General features: G+C 36.5%; 1 protein-coding gene across 4 annotated transcripts; it reads right to left on the reverse strand.

Moving 5' to 3' along the window:
- Positions 1–12,945: 12,945 nt before the first annotated feature.
- Positions 12,946–19,355, reverse strand: LOC103335100 (RING/U-box superfamily protein). Of its 4 annotated transcripts, none has more exons than XM_008238104.3 (9): positions 19,080–19,355; positions 18,656–18,736; positions 16,842–16,962; positions 16,624–16,718; positions 16,411–16,482; positions 15,219–15,491; positions 14,931–15,039; positions 13,876–14,062; positions 12,946–13,436 (listed from the first exon to the last, which is right to left on the reverse strand). In XM_008238104.3, exons 1-9 carry the CDS (start codon positions 19,101–19,103, stop codon positions 13,349–13,351), a joined length of 1,050 nt encoding a protein of 349 aa, XP_008236326.2. In that variant the 5' UTR covers positions 19,104–19,355; the 3' UTR covers positions 12,946–13,348. The 4 variants fall into 4 exon arrangements, with proteins under 4 accessions (XP_008236326.2, XP_088910309.1, XP_008236325.2 ...); XM_089054183.1 differs by having other exon boundaries at positions 13,871–14,062; XM_008238103.3 differs by having other exon boundaries at positions 15,213–15,491.
- Positions 19,356–20,503: the final 1,148 nt, after the last annotated feature.

Raw genomic sequence — 20,503 nt, forward strand, 5'->3', positions numbered from 1 at the left:
AAAACGGAGTTGTAAGAATCATTGGACAGGTGTGATTATTGCAATGGATGGTGCATGTCACAGTGATGATCTTAAGGTTATGTGTCTCGATATAAGTGAGTGCGATGGATTAATTTCACATAAAAGATGTGGCACTACAAATTACAATATACAAGATATGCATTAGCAATTCTTAATTAATACATACTGTTCCCTTCTACTGCATTTGACAAAAAATCAACTTGAGTTCAAATATATTTGGTAAGAGTAAGACCCCAAAAGTTCAATCACAACACAGATAAATTCCTGTTGCCTGGGGATGGCTTTACTGTTGGCATTTTGGGAATTTTCTTCTGGTATCACATCACTGTCCATGGCACCAGACTACGGAGAACCAATAGATGACTTCCAGATTTCTTCATGCTATTGGCTCACAGGTATAGTTAATGTTAGAAGGGAGGTTCTTCCTCCTCCTCGCAAAGCAGTGAACTCTGAAGTTGATTGGTTGTAGAACCTTAAAAAAAACAGTGCAATGTCAACTTGCTTATAAAAATGTTGAGAACAAGGAAGTCAACTATTTTTTATATGGAAACAGGAAAATATAGGATCATAGAGTCAAGTAATTTTAATAATATTAGACCAGAAAAAATAATAATAATAAGCCCCATACAAAAAACGATTTGAAAGAAAAGTATAAGGAGAAAACACTCATGTCAACTGATTAAATATTCATTAAGAGCATGCCACATACAAAAATTCTTAAAAAATAAGTTGAAGAACAGCGAAGTCAACCAATCAGAATTGTATATGGCACCAAAAAATAAACTTAGAATTGTAGAGGGTCAACGAATATAATAATAAAGTCCATACAAAAAATATATATATATATATATATATATATATATGAAGGAATAAAATCAGTCAAGAATTTCTAAGTCGACTTATTTATCCCAATTCCCCTTCGCCCAGACAGTGGGAGGCAAAAAGAGAAAGTGAAAGAGATATTTGACCAACCTCCTCTTTTTCTCTCCCAAATGACAAAATAACAACAATAATAATACTTAACAAAAATAATAACAACAACAACAAATTAACATTGATAAGCAATGCATGCTCAAGTTAATCCAAGTTTCAACCACTATAACATGCATCCAATAAGGACTGAAAAATATCAATAATATCGCCGAAATATCGGAGATATTATCGTTTTTTGGGAGGGGGATATTTTGGAATATATCTGTGTACGTATCATATAAATATCGATAATATCCTTCAATTATCATCAACATTTGGTTAATATATCGCGATAATATTGATAATAGCGTGATATGGACATGGAATAGAAACAAATAATGAAAAGGCTTATACGCGCACACACATGGGGTTTCCAACCTGTGTCACTTCCATTCTTCCTCCAACGCCTTATCCACCACACTGTCGATGACTTTGTTGTACGCAAAACCAACCATTTCCCTACCCTTCATATCCCATGCATTTGGGATGGAATCAAATGACTCATTGAAAGAATCTGAGACCCAATCTTTAAATGATTATGGGCATCTTCAACCAATCTATTATCCATATGGCTAGCATGTTAACCATTACATGTCAAACTATTTTAGGAATTTATCATTTGATGACTACTCTTCACAGTACACATACTCTACACATAGCTAGAGATGATGAAGACTAAAAATTTTGAACCTCAAAGAAACTCTATGTGGTACTAAGTCACTCATGTATCTTACCATGCAATGTATAAAGTGTAAAATATTGTAGTAAATTAATCATTATAAATAAATGATCATGGTGTGTTTAATCTTCTTTCATTAATTACTACATATTTTCTACACTCACAGTATTTGTCAACTTGCAATATAATGAACTTAAATTAGTCAAACACACAATGCAATGCATTTCCTTCCATTTTTTGTGATAAAATAATAGATATTTGACTAAATAAACATCCTCCAAAGTTTCAATCGTAATTTTCAAGTTTTTCTTACAATTTCCATGGTTTTTACTGATATCGATAATTTTCCGATATTTCTGTGTTTTTGAACCCTCGATAATTTAGACCTTGCATGCATCTTAGTGACATGCTTAATCTTTTCATAATCTTATAGGTTACGTGGATACTTACCCTAAGCTTATAGATTATGTATTTAAGTAGTGTTAGGTACTTTTTGTGAACAACCAGCGTTTTATTGTGTGTGACGGTAACATGACATGACATGTTGATGTAGTGCTAAAACATCTCCCTACTATAAACCTTTCGAAATATGATGTCGGCAACCCAATAATCAAAAATAACTACACTTATCAGATTCTCAAACCAAGGACAATATGATTTCAATTCTTTTCAATCATAAGGATTTATATATATATATATATATATATATATATATGCTACGATTTTATTCCTCAACATAAGTACCCAGAGTTTTTAGTATTAAATACCAGACCTACAGCAAGATCATATCGTGCAAAGCAGCAAGGTTTAAAGGGTGGACAGTACAACTATTAGTTCTAATTAAATGCCTCTCATCTCCGTTAGGAAGTTTCCTCTAGTCTTTCCTTGGAAAAGTTCATCAACTTCTACGCGTAAAGATAGCCTGAATCGATTGTACACATAATTAAGTACGTACTTACTTGCATGTTTTTCACTTATTGGGGAACCTGCATTGATAAACTTTAATCAAATATATTTAGGCTTTATCTATATTAATTATAAGGCCTTTTGTTTTGCGGCTCCAAACCCTGCCTCTGAAAGTTTTGGCAAACTGGCACTATTTAAAATAAATAAATAAAAGTTGAAATGGCAGATATATTTGTGTCCACGAATACGTTTTGTAAACAAGAACATGTTTGTTTTTCTCATCAGATAATAAGTTATGCGATGAGAGAGCTAGACACATAATTGTTTATAACCGGTGGTGAGAAAGCTTTATTTAAACAAAATTCAGAATTAAAAGAATATTGTGATGTAACGTGAATAAGTGATGCCACGTATCGAAAGAGTGTTAGAATTCACAAAACCATTTGCATATATTTTGCAAGTGCCAAGATCTAATCTTGGATATGTCGTCCGAGTTGCTCAGATCTATTTGATGTCAAATATAGGAAGCCCTGGACAGAGAATATTCCTAGCTAACTGCTTCGACCTTTCTTAATCAAGACGGCAAAGGGTTTTATTTATGGGTGCATGAGGATTTATAATTTCTTTTTAATTTATTAAATAATTTTCACACAGATTTTTGGTCTCTCGCGCTATTAATTAGAGAAGTCAAGTATCATTTTGTTCATAATCATCATTAGAAGCATCTTCGAAGATTTTCATTATTATTTCTGAATTGTAATTATAACGTGTTCATTAGTCAGCTTTGTTATTTCTAATATTATCTTGTTCGACTGCACAAACTATAATGGAAGGGGAGGCCACCAAAGAGGTAAAATAATTTGGCAATTAAAAATTTAAGTACTTATCCGTGTTAACAATGGATTAAGATGTCATTATAATTTGGTTTGAGCTAATCACAGTACCAAACGTAATTTATTCATAATTAGGAAAATGTGGTGATCAAACGCATGCATGTTCACAGAGAGAGAGAGAGAGAGAGAGAGAGAGAGAGAGAGAGAACTTTAGATCTATCACTCATATGAATGTACAATACAAGATTAATGTGCAAGCTGGAGATAATGGAGGTTGTTAATTAGTCTCATCCAACGCAAAACAAATTAGCGATTGAGAGGTCCTAGATCTTTTAAAACTATAAGGCAAGGCTTCAATTTTCCGATGTGAGATTCGCAGTCTCACCTCTAAAAACATAATTATTTTATGTTGTCGCATTGTGAATTTGGACCACACATTCATATAAAAAATCTAGCAAAAATTATAGATTCACAACCCATATAGAAAGATATATATAACATTTTTCATATAATTAGGAGCCTAAGAGCATCCACAATGAGCTCTATAAATCACCTCCTTAGACAAATTTTAAGGAGGAATTGAAAAAATATAACTCCAACCATACTCCCTCTATTCACCTCCTAAAATAGGGAGATCTCTTAAATCTGAGGAGATAGAAAGGACTCCTAGTGACTCTCTATAATTTAATGTTGCTTTATTTAATGAGTATTTCAAACCTTTAATTAAAGCTAACTATTTTTTATATTATTTTAAAATAGAGATGGACCAATTAAAAAAGAGTTATAGCATTTATGACTCCCTAAACTAGAGAGTATGATTGGAGTTTAAATTTTATAAAGAGCTCCTCAAATAACTTTTATATGTTTTTAGTTAAAATTTAATACTCTCTAATTATATGAAAATGTTATATATATATATATATATATATATCTTTCCATATATAGGTTGTGAATCTATAGTTTTTGCTAATTTTTTATATGAATGTGTGGTCCAAATTCATAATGCAGTAACATAAAATAATTATATTTTTAGAGTGTGAATTTCACATAGGAAAATTGAAGCCTTGCCTTATAGTTTTAAAAGATCTAGGAAGTGTTGCCATTATGTCTTTACTTCAACAAAACATGTTTCATTTATAAAAACCCCCCAAAAAAAATTAAAATATATATGTGACGCAGCACAAGCAAATAAGGTTTCAAACGAAAACCTTGAGTAACAAGGAAACTGGAATCCACCAGAAATTAAGAGAAACTCTCTTTGATTAATTTGATTAAAATCTGAACTGCCAAAAAACGTTAGACGAACCCGTCTAAATACACAACTCTCAACCCTTGTAACTGCTAGGGGAGTTATTACAAATAAAACTGAACAACAAATTAATTCGGAGACTTAACTACGAACTCCGAAACTGAAAAAAACAGAATTTATTTTGGGAATTAACTATGTAACTTCGAAACGGAAAAACAGAATTTATTTTGGGAATTAACTATGTAACTCCGAAACGGAAAAACAGAATTATTTTGGGAATTAACTATGTAACTCCGAAACGGAAAAACAGAATTTATTTGGAATTAACTTCGAACTTCGAATGCAGTTTTGAAAGGCCAAACGACTCACCACGTCCCTTTTCTTGCTCAACCGCGATTAAATCTGCCATCCGTTTCTACATCAGTCCTTCCACCTCCAAGAACTCGACCCCGAGTTATGATCTGGATAAAGAACCTCATCTTCACGGAACTCATATAAATCTGCAACATTAAAAATATTGGAAATTCCCATGGAATCCGGTAACTCAATAACATAGGCATTATCATTGATCCGTTTGAGCACTTTGTAAGGACCATATTTCTTCGGTTTAAGCTTGCTGTAAGTGCCAACCGAAACCTCTCCTTCCTCAGAAATATCATCACAGAATCGCCTTCTTGAAACACTTTAACACGCCGATGCCTATCCGCAGCAGCTTTGTACTTAGCATTTGTTTGCTCAAGTTTCTGCTTGACTTCATCTCGAACGGCTACCACTTCCTCACCAAATTTTTGCTGCCATACTGTTTGCTGGCCTCTAGGCAGCTTCACCAAATCTACAACATGGTTAGGTATAGCAAGATAAACAATGGAAAATGGAGACTTCCCAGTAGCGCTATGGACTGCACTGTTGTATGCAAACTCCACCTGCGGTAATGCATAATCCCATTGTTTCGCTTCTCTCCACAGACGCTTCGCACCATATTGCCCAATGTCCGGTTTGTAACCTCAGTCGCCATCATTGGGATGGGCAAGGCTGCTACGATTCAAAGTAGTCCCAAACAGTCTCCACAAAGTGATCCAAAAATGACTCAAGAACTTGGTGTCACGATCAGATGTAATGGATGTAGGAACCCCATGCAAGCGAACAACCTCCCTGAAAAACAGTTTGGCTATATTTGATGCATCGGCAGTCTTTTTGCAGGCTATGAAATGCGCCATTTTTGAGAACCGATCAACCACCACAAATACAGAGTCCACTCCCCTTTGTGTTCGGGGCAATCCGAGGACAAAATCCATAGCAAGATCCTGCCAAATATCGTTAGGAACTGGTAATGGCATATATAATCCAGTGTTTTGTACCTGCCCCTTCGAAGTTTGACAAATGTAGCACTTGCGCACAATAGTTCCAACATCACGTTTGAGCTGTGGCCAGTAAAATCTCTCCTCCAACAATGCAATTGTTTTGTCACGGCCTAGGTGGCCACTCAACCCTCCACCATGCAAGTCCCGAATGAGCTTCTCCCTCAAAGAAGAAACTGGAATACACAACTGGTTGCCTTTGAACAAATAACCTTCATTGAGAAAGTAATCTGCCATTGGCTCTTGATTAGTGCACTTAATCCAAATTTCCCGGAAATCATCATCACCTGCATATAATTCCTTCAGACATTCAAACCCCACAACTTCTTGAGTCAGCGTGACTAATAATGAAGCTCTCCTACTCAGATCTGCCACACGATTGGTCTTGCCGGAAGTATGCTTGATAACGAACGAAAATTTCTGCAAAAAAGTCATCCATCTAGCATGCATTTTATCAATATTTTTCTGGCTGTTAATATACTTCAACGCTTGATGATCTGTAAACAAAACAAATTCCTTCTGGATAAGATAGTGCTCCCATTGCTTCAAAGCTCGAACAACCGCATAGAACTCTTGGTCATAAGTACTCCACTTTTGACGTGCATCGCTCAACTTTTCAGAAAAGAACGCAATTGGCCGCTTGTCTTGTGAGAGCACACCGACTCCCACACCGGCATCACATTCAACTTCGAAAACTTTCTCAAAGTTTGGAAGAGCTAGAACCGGTGCGGTGCAAAGCTTTTCTTTATTTCTGCAAAGCTTCTTTCTTGCTCTTCTCCCCCTGAACCGCCCTTCTTCAAACATTCTGTGATAGGTGCAGCAACGGTGCTAAAATGCTTCACAAATCTTCAGAAAAGGTGGCCAAGCCATGGAAGCTTCAACTTAAACTGTCTTTGAGCTGGCACCAAGGATTGCCTTGATCTTCTCGTCATCTACCTGGATACCATTCTCACCAACAACAAAACCCAAGAACAGTAGCTTATTTGTGCAGAAAGTACATTTTTTAAGGTTCACATACAACTTATTTTCTCTCAACACATCTAAAACTTGTCTCAAATGCACAAGATGTTCTTCTTTTGTGGTACTATAAATTAAAATGTCATCGAAATAAACAACGACAAAAGAACCAATGAATGGTCGAAGAACCTGATTCATGAGCCGCATGAAAGTGCTAGGTGCATTTGACAATCCGAATGGCATCACCAACCATTCAAATAATCCGTCCTTGCTCTTGAACGCTGTTTTCCATTCGTCTCCGGTCGTATGCGAATCTGGTGGTATCCGCTTCGCAAATCTATCTTAGAAAACACCCTTGAGCCGCTAAGAACGTCCAGCATATCTTCTAACCGTGGAATGGGAAACCTGTACTTGACTGTTATCTTGTTGATTGCCCGGCTATCAACACACATTCGCCAAGTTTTGTCTTTCTTTGGAACCAGCAAAACAGGAACTGCGCAGGGACTCAAACTCTCCCTGATAAATCCTTTCCGCAGTAATTCTTCAATCTGTTCTCTCAGGATGTCATTCTCCTTGGGGCTCATCCGATAATGGGGCAGATTCGAAGGCTAGCTCCAGTGCACCAAGTCAATTCGGTGCTGTATGTCCCGCATAGGAGGCAGCTCGTTTGGCAGATTTTCAGAAAGTAGTTCCTGAAATTGATTCAAAATCTGCTGCACATCTTGTGGAATGTCACCTTCTCCTCCGCCAATTTTCAACAACCCCTTCAACACCAAGGGACAAAAACACTCCGCTTCTTTGACAGCCTCGCTCAACTCCTGCTCGTTGCGAATTAGGTTAGGAAACTAGAACTCCTCGTCTTGGGCTCCACAGATTGCTTTGCGGGCTGTGTGGTTGCCATTGCAATTTTCCGGTTGTTCCAAGAGAACAGAATTACATTATCTCGTCCCTTGAAAGTTGCATCCACATCAAATTGCCAAGGTCGCCCTAACAAAATATGGCATGCATCCATGTCAATAACATCACATAATATTTCATCTCTGTAATGCTTACCAATTGACAGTGGCACTCGGCAAGTCTCAGCTACACGAACCGAAGGGCCTTTTTTAACCCAACCTAGTGAGTAAGGGCTGACATGAGGCTCCGTAGATAACTGCAAATACTCCACCAATTTCTTTGACACGAAATTCTCGCAACTTCCATTGTCGACGATCACATCACAAACCTTGTTTTTAATTGAGCAGAGGGAACGAAAAATACTATGACGCTGCCCTTCCTCCTTTGGTGCCAAAAGAACTCTCTGCAAAACCAAGGTAATCTTCTCCATTCCTTCCTCAACTGCAAATTCAGCCCCTACATAATCATCTTTCCCGACTTCATCGTTTTCCTCATCTTCATCGGCTTCTTCGATAAAGTTGGCCTGCTTCCGCTCTGGACAAACATTAGAACGATGCCCTGGTTTTTGGCAACGGTAACATATGTCCGTCATGGGCTTAGCATACGGATTCTGGGACTGGTTTCGGGGCTGCCCTCTGTTGTAATTCCGCTGCTACCTTCGTTGAAATTTTTGTTTTCGCCAATCTGTTGCTGGTTTTGTCGATCCTCCAAGATTCTGCTGCTGCTTTCCCTTATCTCCGAGCCACTAGAAGCACCAAAGCAGATATTGAGGCTTCCGTCGTGTTCCTCGCGGAAGTTGGGTTGGCGTTTCTCCTTCTCCAACAATTCAGCCTTCAATGCCATGTTAATTGCCTCCTGCAAAGTCCATATATTCTGCATACCAATTTTTTCCTGGATGGAAATCTTCAGCCCATTGTTGTACCTCGCGACCTTTTGGTTGTCAGTCTCGGTCAAATGGTTTCGCTCTGCCAAACGCATGAATTCTTCGGTATATTCGAAATCGAACGGTGCCTTGCGCACAGCCTAGGTACATACGGTAGAGAATCTGCTCATAATCTGTGGGCAAGAATCGTTCCATCATAAGCGACTTCATCTTCCGCCATGTTCGAACCCGCTGCTTTCCTTGCCTCTGCCGTAAATTTTGCAATTGATCCCACCAAACAGCCGCTGTAGCTTTAAGACGGAAAGCTACCATCTTCACCATCTTATGCTCAGGAACCTCCATAATATCGAAAAACCTCTCCACTTCTACAAGCCAATCCAAGAAGTCTTCAATCTTCAGATTTCCCCAAAAGTTAGGAATTTCTGCTTTAATCCGATAGTCGCCAAAATTCTCGTAATTACGATTACGATTACGAGGATTATTAGCCGGTGGTGGTGGTTCTTCAAGTTCTTCTTCTGACTCTGACTCACTATCCGGAATAAGTTGCCTCCTATTATCTCTTCTCTCGCCATCTCTACCTTCTCTTCGATTACCATCCCTGCCTTCTCTTCTTTCGTCATCCCTGCCTCCTCGCCTATGGTTGCCACCAAGAGCTTGCAACAACAATTCTCGCATCTCCCCAAATTGGGTGGTTAGGTTGTCGATCCGTTGGTTTTGAGCGTCCAGATCCGCTCGAGTAATTGGGGCTGGGACATCAGCTTCACGATCACCCATGATAAGACAAGAATACCAAGACGGGAGAGACCCGCTCTGATACCACTTGACGCAGCACAAGCAAATAAGGTTTCAAACGAAAACCTTGAGTAACAAGGAAACTGGAATCCACCAGAAATTAAGAGAAACTCTCTTTGATTAATTTGATTAAAATCTGAACTGCCAAAAAACGTTAGACGAACCCGTCTAAATACACAACTCTCAACCCTTGTAACTGCTAGGGGAGTTATTACAAATAAAACTGAACAACAAAATTAATTCGGAGACTTAACTACGTAACTCAAACTGAAAAAAACAGAATTTATTTTGGGAATTAACTATGTAACTCCGAAACGGAAAAACAGAATTTATTTTGGGAATTAACTATGTAACTCCGAAACGGAAAAACAGAATTATTTTGGGAATTAACTATGTAACTCCGAAACGGAAAAACAGAATTTATTTGGAATTAACTTCGAACTTCGAATGCAGTTTTGAAAGGCCAAACGACTCACCACGTCCCTTTTCTTGCTCAACCGCGATTAAATCTGCCATCTGTTCTACATCAATATGTTCCCTTTTTTCTTGTTATGCGTGTAAAATAATACAGTTAGTAGTATTACATTTTTTCTCATGACAAAATACATAGCGTTGGAATGATAATGTCCGCATAGGAGAATATGCATATTTAATCAGTGACTTCAGTGATGATGTATTTTAGGCAATTATCTAAACCAATAATCATTTGGCCCTTAAATAATAAGTACTATAGAATTTATTCTATATATATAGAGCAAAGTAGAAAATGATTAAGAGTAATGCTATTTAGACACACAACATTGACCATCTTATGTGGCAACTGATGTGTCATGCCATGTCAATTAATGAATGTCGTCATATCAATTAAAAAACAAATTAAAAAACCATAGCATTCCTAGTGAGTGGCCTCATGGCAACATTCATTCCTAATGAGATGATTTTTGAATGAATATCTACAAAATAGATGGTTTGGATTAGTGAAATACAATGCTGAGTGGAGTTCACAAGGGTGTCCCTCAAATAAGTATTTGAGGGATCCCTCAATAGAAGCTCCATATATATATATATATATATAGACTCTACTAATAATAAGTTTAATTAATTACCTCATTAAGTATAATTATATTTAACAAAGGAACATGCCTTAAGTTTTTCTTTATATATACAGATAAGGGATTCATAGTTGAGTGCAAGAATGGATTCATTGCCTTGGCCACGTGATTATTAAATATGAGTACAAGGTAAAGACACCTTTAATTCAAAACCAATTTTGATTTTTTCTATGATGTTCTATTTTTAGATTATAGTCCAAGAAGAAAAATGAATGAGAATTGTAATCCAATTTAAAAAGATTATATGCTGGCAAAGACAGAGAACATTACAAGACTTAATTAAGAGACTCGATTCACCTCCAAGCCCCCAAAAAAATATGATTAATGAAGCTATTTCCCTCGTCCATAAAAAATTAATAAATAAATTCTAAGGTATTATAATAATAATAAAAATGTCAAATTAAAATGCAATGCTATTACATCGTGACGAGCTCTATGCATTATGCAAACAGAGGAAAATTATATCTTATTAGACTAAAAACTTAAAAATAATGAACAATAATGATAATAAATATTGATTGTACTTGTACTTTCTAGGTTTTGTAATGCAAGTACGTCAACTGAAGAACCAGTTTGCAAGTACAGTGGCCTTCTGTTTTTCTATTTCTTTTTTTTTATAATTACAAAATTTCGCCCTACACTCGCGCCTTGTAGTTCTTCAGGCGTCTATCCCCAAGATATAACTATCAATAATTCAAAATCCGGGCACTTGGATTTTGAACTTTGATAAACTGTATTTGTTCTCTCTCTCAAATAGTGAGAGACTTTGTGAGTGATGATTCAGTTCTTACTTTTGTAATAGGGTTGGCTATTTAAAGACATATAGATAACCTTTCATGAGCAGTTGCAACTGCTGTAAAAAGATAGGTTCAATTTGATTTTCGAATTTCACAAAAGGAAATCCCAATTTAAACATCAGAGCCCAAGAGCCACGCTAATTCAAATTTATGCAGTTTTGTCTTGAGATCAAATCTGCAGAAATGTGAGGGCTCGAGTTTTTGCCCATTTTGTCATGAGACCAAAACTACAGAAAAATTGATCTTATTCAATTTTAGCCTAATCGCAACCAACCCAAGTCCAATCCATTTTAAAATAGAAAGGAACTAAATCTTATAAAGTGTATCAATTTCTTGTGTTCAACCAAAGTGAGACTAAGGAAAACCTTAGTTTTCTGTTCAAACTTCCAAGAGTTTTGACGCAATGTATCACATGATCTGAAATGTTCATTTTTTTGGTCCTCATTGAAAGATATTTCCTACAAAAATTCACTCTAAAAAATGAATGGTTCGGATTATGAAATTATAACGCGGAGTATGCCCAAATGATTGGTTAGTGTAATAACTTACTAATCGGTTAGCGCTTGAGCACTGTTACATATAAATGTATAACAATTGATGTGGAGTTAGACTTAAATTCAACCAACTAGCATTTAGTTTAGTGGTGACGTAACTTTGTTGTCGTGAATTATCTCATTCTAAAAATAGTTTTGCAAATATGCTATTGTTTGTCAATTTATAAAATAAAAAATGGATCAATTTTATATGGAACATGCTTGGCTTAGTATTTGGGTTGTCTTGTCCATCGCATTGCTGCTCGAGGTTTTTATGGGTCAATATTGGAAATAAATTTGAAATTTTATAGGTGAGACCGACGGGAGAGAAATTAGTTTGAGAATCGAAGCCAATTGATCTCCTCTTTTATGAATTTGCTTTCTAACGTGTATTATCAAACCTCATAAGTTTACGGTTGCTTTCGATTATTTTGACACATCATTCCGTTATCATAGTCTAGATTTGGCTTTCCTGTACTGGATGCTCTTCATTTCTAAACCCCCACAAGAGGAGCCAGCCCCGTTGAGGGAAGAAGCAAAACACAAATTGCAAAATCACCCCCTCTAAGAAAGGACTTGAAACGATTGAACCAAAAAAATTTAGGGAGTTTCACTAAAACACCCAAAATAGGGGTTGAAATTATAAAAAAAACCCAAACACTATTTAAACATATAAACACACCCAAAACCCATCATTACACACACTCAAAACTCATTTATAAACACACCCAAAAAGTTGAATTTGGGGTTGATGTTGGGTGTGTTTCTATGTTTAAATAGTGCTTGAGTTTTTTTATAAATACATGTCTAGGATTGGGTTTATTTATAAATTTGTAAAAAATTTACAGAGTATGTGATGTAAGAATCTAAAGAACAAAATGTTTGTGCATGTTAGAGTTTGTAAGAATTCGTTTTGCAATTCTATCAAATCCCCTCAATCCCACAAAATATAGAAATTAGAACAAGAAATAGCTATTTGACAAAAATAAAATAACAAGAAATAGCTACAATCTGGGCAGCTCTCCTTCTTGCAGGTGTATTGATCAAATAGAATCAACAGATGATTACAAAATACACAGTTCAAACAAAACCTCTTTGCATTTAAACCTGCTTCTCCAATTCAACTTCATATAGATGCAGAAAACCAACGGTGAAGGAGAGATAATGAACAAAAGAATCCATTTATAACATTTCACTGTGATCAACGCTGAAATGTAAATTTCCGCTATCCGTTTGTATGGTTCACTAAGAACATGAAGCAGGTCCAGACAAGCGAAAAAAAAACAACATTGAGCAGCAGGATCAGAGAGACGTGTACACCATCGCCTGATTTCCACCACACACCATATATGATAGTAATTACTCCTGTTCGTTTTCAGGTATCTCGTCACCAAAACCCCGTTGCACTAATCTGTAATACAAAATACCCATAGTCGCCATGCATGCCCTGCACAAGATTGTGAAACAAATGCATTAGTAGAGTGCAGCTTGTTTTATATTCCGTATTGCAAACATTGCCTTCTCCTTGCGTTAAGAATTGAATAAGCATTATGAAGACAAGGATTGTGCTTTGGTTCAGTCTCTAAATAGGGATTAGATAGCCAACATACTCTCATCTAATCTGTTTATTATATCAGCAGGTGCAAGAAAGGAAGATCCAGAAAAGCAGGGGTCTCAATTGTCCAAGAGCAACTTAAACCCCAAAATCATGGGCAAGCATGGCACTTTAAACAAATGGCCCGCCTTCCTTACCCACCCTAAAGCAGATCTCAGAATCCCACAAGTTAAGCTAGGTGCAAAACATTAATCAGGTCTCCCGACCTTCCTTGCCTAGGGAGAATTAAAAGTAAACTTAATTAAGGAAAAGTGGGATACACAGACATTACATGATTGCTATCACAAGAAGGATTTTTCTTGGATCCATTCTTGATGATCTTTGATGACGGGTGCGACCCTCGGGGACATCATTTGCAATTGATCCATCTTTCCGCTGGGGTGCAGTCACTGGTAGAGTTGGCAATGCAGTTGACCAGAATGGAAGCAATGCTCTTAGAAACTTATGTCGAAATGGACCTACAATTAAAAACGCCAAGAGTTTTATTTTCGAATGAAAGCTTAATAAAAGTTACAAGAAATGAAACCAGAGAATGCATTGACTATAACCAGATAAAAGAGCAGTAAAATTGGGTCAAAAGGAAAGCTCTCGATTGTGGCTTCTCTATCTAATTGGAAACAACTCTTTAGCCAAAGAAATAAAAAACGGAAACAACAATTCCCAGTGTCAATTTCACCTAGCAAACACCAAGCGAGAGGAGACTACATAATATTAGGAAATGATAAACTACAATTTTCGCCCCTGAAATTTGACTCAAATTTCAATTTGGTCTTCAGTTTTCAATTGTTGCAATTAAGTCTTTAATTTTTTTCAATTAAAAAAAAAGTGGTTCTTCAATCTGCGACAACTATTATTTAGTTAAAGAATGTATAACTTTGGAATGTAATTTAATTTAGTAAATTACCAGACTAATCCTGCATTCAGTTGAGGTCACAGAAGCATGTTAATACTTGTATTTTATTATACATCTACTAATATGATATAAATTTTACTATACATGTGTATGTGGAAAGAAAATTGCATTGCATATGCTATATGGCTTCCATTTGACATCAAATAAGCAGCTAATGTGCCACATCAGTAAATGTGCCAAGTCAACATATGTAATAATAAAATTCTAACTATGGTTGATAAAAATACCTGATTACCTAATTTTTTTCAAAGAAAGGATCTAATCAAACATTTGGATCAATTCCAAAGTGTACTTTTGCCTATTATACTTATAACCGAAACAGTTCTGATCAATTCAAACTAGGTATGGCTTTACTCATAACAAAGAAATCATAACTTGAAAGTTCACACACACATGCAGGACTCTCTACTCACCCCTTCGTGAGTACTTTTTGCGATTCCCATCTTCATCATCTGCATAATATGAGATTTCAGAGTTTTGTCGCTCAACTTGGAATGCACCCTTTCGTGTTGTCGCACCAGGCTAGTTTTCATAGCAACAAACAAAATGAAATCATGAGACAATAGAAAAACACCATAAGAAGACTTATCAAGGCACGCACACACGAGCCCAATCCAGGGTAAAATGACACAAGGAAGGTAAGGAATAAGTTCACTAACTAATTAATTCAGTAAATAACAGCAAAATCCTCTTACACCTACAGGAGTTGTGCTTTTCACAAAATTCCCTGCTGCACCAGGACCTTCTATCTCCACTATGTCCGTCACTGGAAGTATAGAAGATCCTGCTTCTATTGAGAAATCAATTATGTTAGTTTCATCTTTTGCTGCTGATGAGCTTGCATTAATTTCCCTGCCTCCATTCAAAGATGCATTAATAAGAGGGTCTGAAGAAAATGCAGGAGGAGGACTACGGGATTCTGTCGATAACAATGAAACTGGATGATTTCCAAACAAGTTCTTTTCCAAGCCAGTCTGCATAACAAGAAAATATGTTCACATATAACTACTATAAAGGAGAAAAGTAAGGGCAACAACTACAACACTCATGTAAAGAATGCCTCAAACTTAGCACAACAAAAAAAGGACAAAAACCAAACTATAAAACCCTTAATGAAGTGAAAGGAAGCAGCTTTCTGTAGGCATTTGGCCCAGAAAAATACACATTAATAAGAACAAAAAATGAATTCATTTTTTAACCATGTATATATGCTTACCTATGGTAGACACTCGTATGGAATAAGGAGCATTTAATTCATCATTATAGAAAAGTATTGATATTTCAATACCCTTACAATTAATTGTATTAATATCATTTTCAAGGGTTTATCTTTATTCTAAACTCCATAATACATGTGCAAGGCACGTGTTGGTATGCTAGTGCTACTTGTTATAGAAAGAACCACTGCCACCTTATCAAATTACACCCTTCTAACATATCTAACAATAAACATCCAAATTTGTTGTGTAGGATAATACATCTGCAATCAAGCAACTCTAGTGTGTCCGTGTTAGGGAAAAGAGATTATCAGAGTCCTCCCAAAATTTTCAAGCAAATAATATAACTTTTAGTATTCGGAAGAGCTTTAAAAGCTAACTTAACCATATCATCTAGTATCAACCAAAATTACAGTGCAATCCAATGCAACCTCCTTGACCTTTTTCCCTTCACATCATCTCTTCAACTAAATTCAAGTTGACAATGACTATGTGAGTATTTTAGCTGGATTTCAAAGAAGACTAATAGCTTTCATTAACATTAAGTGTATGCCTACCAAAAGTTACACTATAATGCAACAACCACCAACTGCGTGAAGCAATATTAAGCAATTTTAATCAAATTGACATTAAATTACTTCTTTGTGATAATTTAAGAGTCACGACTGAGCCTTGCCTGCATGATAGCTTCCTTCAACTTTGAATGGAGGTGAGATGCTGAATCTTTCACATTCTTGGGAGGCCATATCTGCACCAATAGAGATCCATTTGAAAACAAAACACGCCATAAAAGTAACATAGCAGAATATAAATACTAGATACACCTACTGAAAAAATGTACTCACTTTAATAGATCAAGACAATACCACAAGTAGAAAGCAAAACTTACCGATGTGTTACATGTAGGACAAACATATCCAGCTGGTGCAGTATGAGAAGGGAAACTCTTGATATGTGAAACCAGGCAACTTGTATGTATAACATCTATATGAACAACAAAAGACAAATGTGTATTACGAATGTAGTATGAGGAGTTCAACATTTTCTCTATCCCTTCATATTGACAAAATATGCAAGTGGCAGTAACTATATCTGCAAACCACTTACGCAAGCAACCTAGCCGAGTCATTTGAGAGCCAGTCCCCTCATCAAGTGCAACCTGACAGAGGCAGCATTTTGGAGGCCAATCATACTCTCCATCTATTACCCACTCTGAGTAGGTACGAACCTACAAGAAATCATAAAGACAGATCAGGCCCTAAAAGAGCCATAAATTCCAATTCTTTATAATATTCATTGTTAGAAACTAAGAAAACTGGCAACAACCCCCCATCCCTAGAACTTGAGCCAAGGCCAAGGGTCTGCTACGTCATACCTAGGCCTTCCACACCAACCTAAAACTGAAAAGATATTAAGTACTTAAGCAGGCACAAAAGGGTCAAACAATTTTATATTCTCGTGCAAGTAAAAGTTTCTAAATTTTGAACCCATACATCTATTAGATATTAATATATTGCATGTTATCATTTGCTTTTCTCATGAATTATGTTCATCTGTCTCTCCTCTCTCTCCCTACACAAGTTACTTGTATGTATATGCACAAATGTGTTGCTAAACCTGCGACTCGGGGATCTTGTCGCAGCCCTTGGAGAGACATTTCTAGTGGCTGTAATTTGTTTCTTCATGGCTGTGTTTTCGTGGTAGGTTGTGGAGTTAGGGTCAGATTTTGGGAGGATGACTGGAGCCGGGGCGGTGTTTTGCAAGAGGTGTTTCCAAGACTTTTCAATTTGTCTAGGAAGCAAAACCACAATATTTCCTCTTTTACGGGCTCGGATGGGTTCCCTCTCAGCTGGGATTTTGGTTTCAGGAGGAATCTCAATGAATTGGAGATAGCGGAGGCAGCTAGATTGTTGGATTTATTGGAGGGTGTGAGGTTGATCACTTCCAGATTGGACAAGAGCAGACGGAAGCTAGACCCCTCCGGTCTATTCTCCTATCATTCTCTCTGTTTTCATATTCAGAATAGTGGTGAGGGGGAGATCTTCTCCCCGTACACTCAAATTTGGAAGGCCAAGACTCCTCCGAAAGTTAAGATCTTTGAGTGGCAAGCGGTGTTAGGAAAACTAAATACAGATGATACACTACAGCGACGCTGCCCCTATTTGTGCCTTAGCCCTCACTGGTGTGCTCTATGTAATAAGGCAGGGGAGAGCGTGGACCATCTCCTTCTTCACTGCCCTTTCTCTCTAAAGTTGTGGGAGACGCTACTGAAGGAAGTTAACACGGTGTGGGTAATACCGGAAGGCTGCTTTGAACTTTTTTCCATCAGATTTGATGCTTTGGGAAGGGGAAAGAAAGCTAAAATTCTCTGGGGTAGTCTGATGCAGGCAGTGGTTTGGAACCTATGGCTGGAACGTAACAGGAGAATCTTCGAGGATTATATGGGATAGAGTGAAGTTTTGGGCTGCCCTTTGGGCATCAACTTCCCTTGCTTTTAAGGATATACCCTATCCTACAATTATGCGCAATCTGCTGGCTGTAGTATCTTAAGGGGTTGTTTTATGTTTGGTTGTTTAGTTCTGTGTTGAGTGGCCTTGTGTCTGTTTCACCGGCTAGTTTTTTTCCTTTTTATCTGTGTTCTAAATGCCCTTGTTTTGATCCTTTCAAATTTGAATAAAAATGTTCCTATTCAAATAAAAAAATAAAAATAAAAATATGCACAAATGTAAAATGCAAATGCTCATTCATAACTCAACTTAAGTTCAATCCATCCAGCGCCATAATTATTGATAAGTCCAATTCAGCCCCATGAATATAGAGAAGAATACTTTCACTGTGATTATAATCAAATCAACAAAACAACCAAACCATGCAGCCTAAACATTACAATACAAAAACCCCAATACCAAAAAAATACTTACCACGCATATTTGGTGCTCGGGAGAACAGATGCATTCACCACAAACTGGAACCTTGTGCACGAAACAATACAGCTTGGTAGCCTGAAACACCAAAAGCACCAATCTCCATCAATCTTGGAAATTAACCATCCCAAGAAATGAAATCTTTAAGAAGGTCTACGAACTAGAATTTCAAGAATTGAATCAAAATGATGAGCTTAAACAATCAATCTGAACATTTCCAATCTAAGAGTCAAATGCAGATGCCGAAACTAAATTCACAATCTTAACGATCGCCTCAGTATCAAAATTACATTTCCGATCCGATCTAAACCTTGAGCTACCGAAATCACGCATTGCGCTGTAAATTGAGTCGGGAAATGATAAACTAAAATTCCACACCACCAGTGTTCACGAGTGGAAAGAGAAAGAAAGAGAGAGGTACCTTGCGGCATTTGCAGACCACCATTGCAGTGAACGAATCGCAGTCGCTAGGGTTTACGATTCAGAGAGGTTTTTTGCCTGATTATTTGGGCTCCTCTGTTTCCGTTGCCAACTCTAACGAAGTGCCTTCATATCAGATTTGCAAAAGAATACTTGTCATCTCAGGCAGAGCAGAGCAGACTGGCTTAACTCTCTCAGAAGAGATCCATCCGTTTTCAGTTTTCCTTTCTTATTTTTTATTTTCTTTTTCTTCTCTTTTTTCTTAAATTTGATAATCAATTAATCGCCCAAAATATTTGATGATGGACTTTACGGGTAAGTATTTCCGTATTTGGCAAATTTTCTATTGTATACTATCTTTTTTTTATAGACAAATTGCTTACTAATGTTTCCAATGTGTGGGGGTGATCTTACCCACCTTAATTGAAAATTTTAAGTACTTCCAAAAACGCAAAAGAATGGAGGTGGTTTATAACTCAAGTGGTTAAGAGAAGTTGTAAATGATTCAATAGTATAGTGGTTTGGAGCATTTGCTCCCTCAATAGTGTTCTTTTTTTTCATAGAAATTCTGGAATTGCATTCATAATTTAACTAAAAAAAGTCAATAGCCACAAGAGGCCAATACAAACTAGCTACAAAAATAATAACGGAGCAATCTAATATTAAAATTAAGACAATCTAGGAATTAAAGAAATTTTAGCATAGACATCCAACTAAAGAACAAACTTAAAATAACGAAAAATAAATAAAACTTGAAAAAATTAAGTCATAATAATATATATAAAAAACTCTCACAAAAAAGAGGTGGAAAGCTCTCACAAATGAGAGGTGAAAAATTATCCAAAAAAAAAAGAGTGAAAAGTACACAGAAAGGTTAAACAACTAAAATTTACTATTTATTTTTAAAGGGCAAATTCTAAAAGTTCAATTAAAAAAACTTTGAAAGAAAAAAAAATAGTTGTTCATATTTAGGACATCTTCAACATCAAAAAGAGAAGTGACATTGTATGGTAACGTCATCCGACGCGGTGCTAACATGCCCCTTGCGATGGGCAATATAGCAAGAAATTCTTATATAGTGGGCGGCCACATGGACCACCCGTACCAAAGAATCATTTATTGAGAGGAATGCTAGAACCTCTCTTCAACCTTCTCCTTTTGACCTTCTCCCTTTCCTCATGATGTGTCACTTTCCTTCACTTAAAACAATGTAACTAATGCATCAAACAAGCTAACATTTGTTTTCCAAGTTTACCCTTATTAAATGTTTTGTCCTTCAATTTGTTCAAAAACAATTTTACAACTCTCTTACCATATGTAAAAAATTAAATAATAAAAAATGTCAGTTTAAAAAAATGTCTATTTTTTTTCAGAGATAAAACTTCTATTTTTTAAAACACAAAAGAATGACCTAAAAAAACACTC

The sequence above is a fragment of the Prunus mume genome, linkage group LG6, assembly GCF_029339155.1.
Source record: "Prunus mume cultivar Tortuosa linkage group LG6, ASM2933915v1, whole genome shotgun sequence".
NCBI lineage: Eukaryota > Viridiplantae > Streptophyta > Magnoliopsida > Rosales > Rosaceae > Prunus > Prunus mume.

Bases quoted from the DNA above. Each gene is read 5' to 3' on its own strand.
- LOC103335100 (XM_008238103.3), bottom strand. From the start codon at position 19,103: ATGGTGGTCTGCAAATGCCGCAAG. The intron at 16,963-18,655 runs GTAAGTATTTTT...GATTTCTTGTAG, and splicing joins CCGAGCACCAAATATGCGTG to GTTCGTACCTACTCAGAGTG. The intron at 16,483-16,623 runs GTAAGTTTTGCT...CTATTGGTGCAG, and splicing joins GTCCTACATGTAACACATCG to ATATGGCCTCCCAAGAATGT.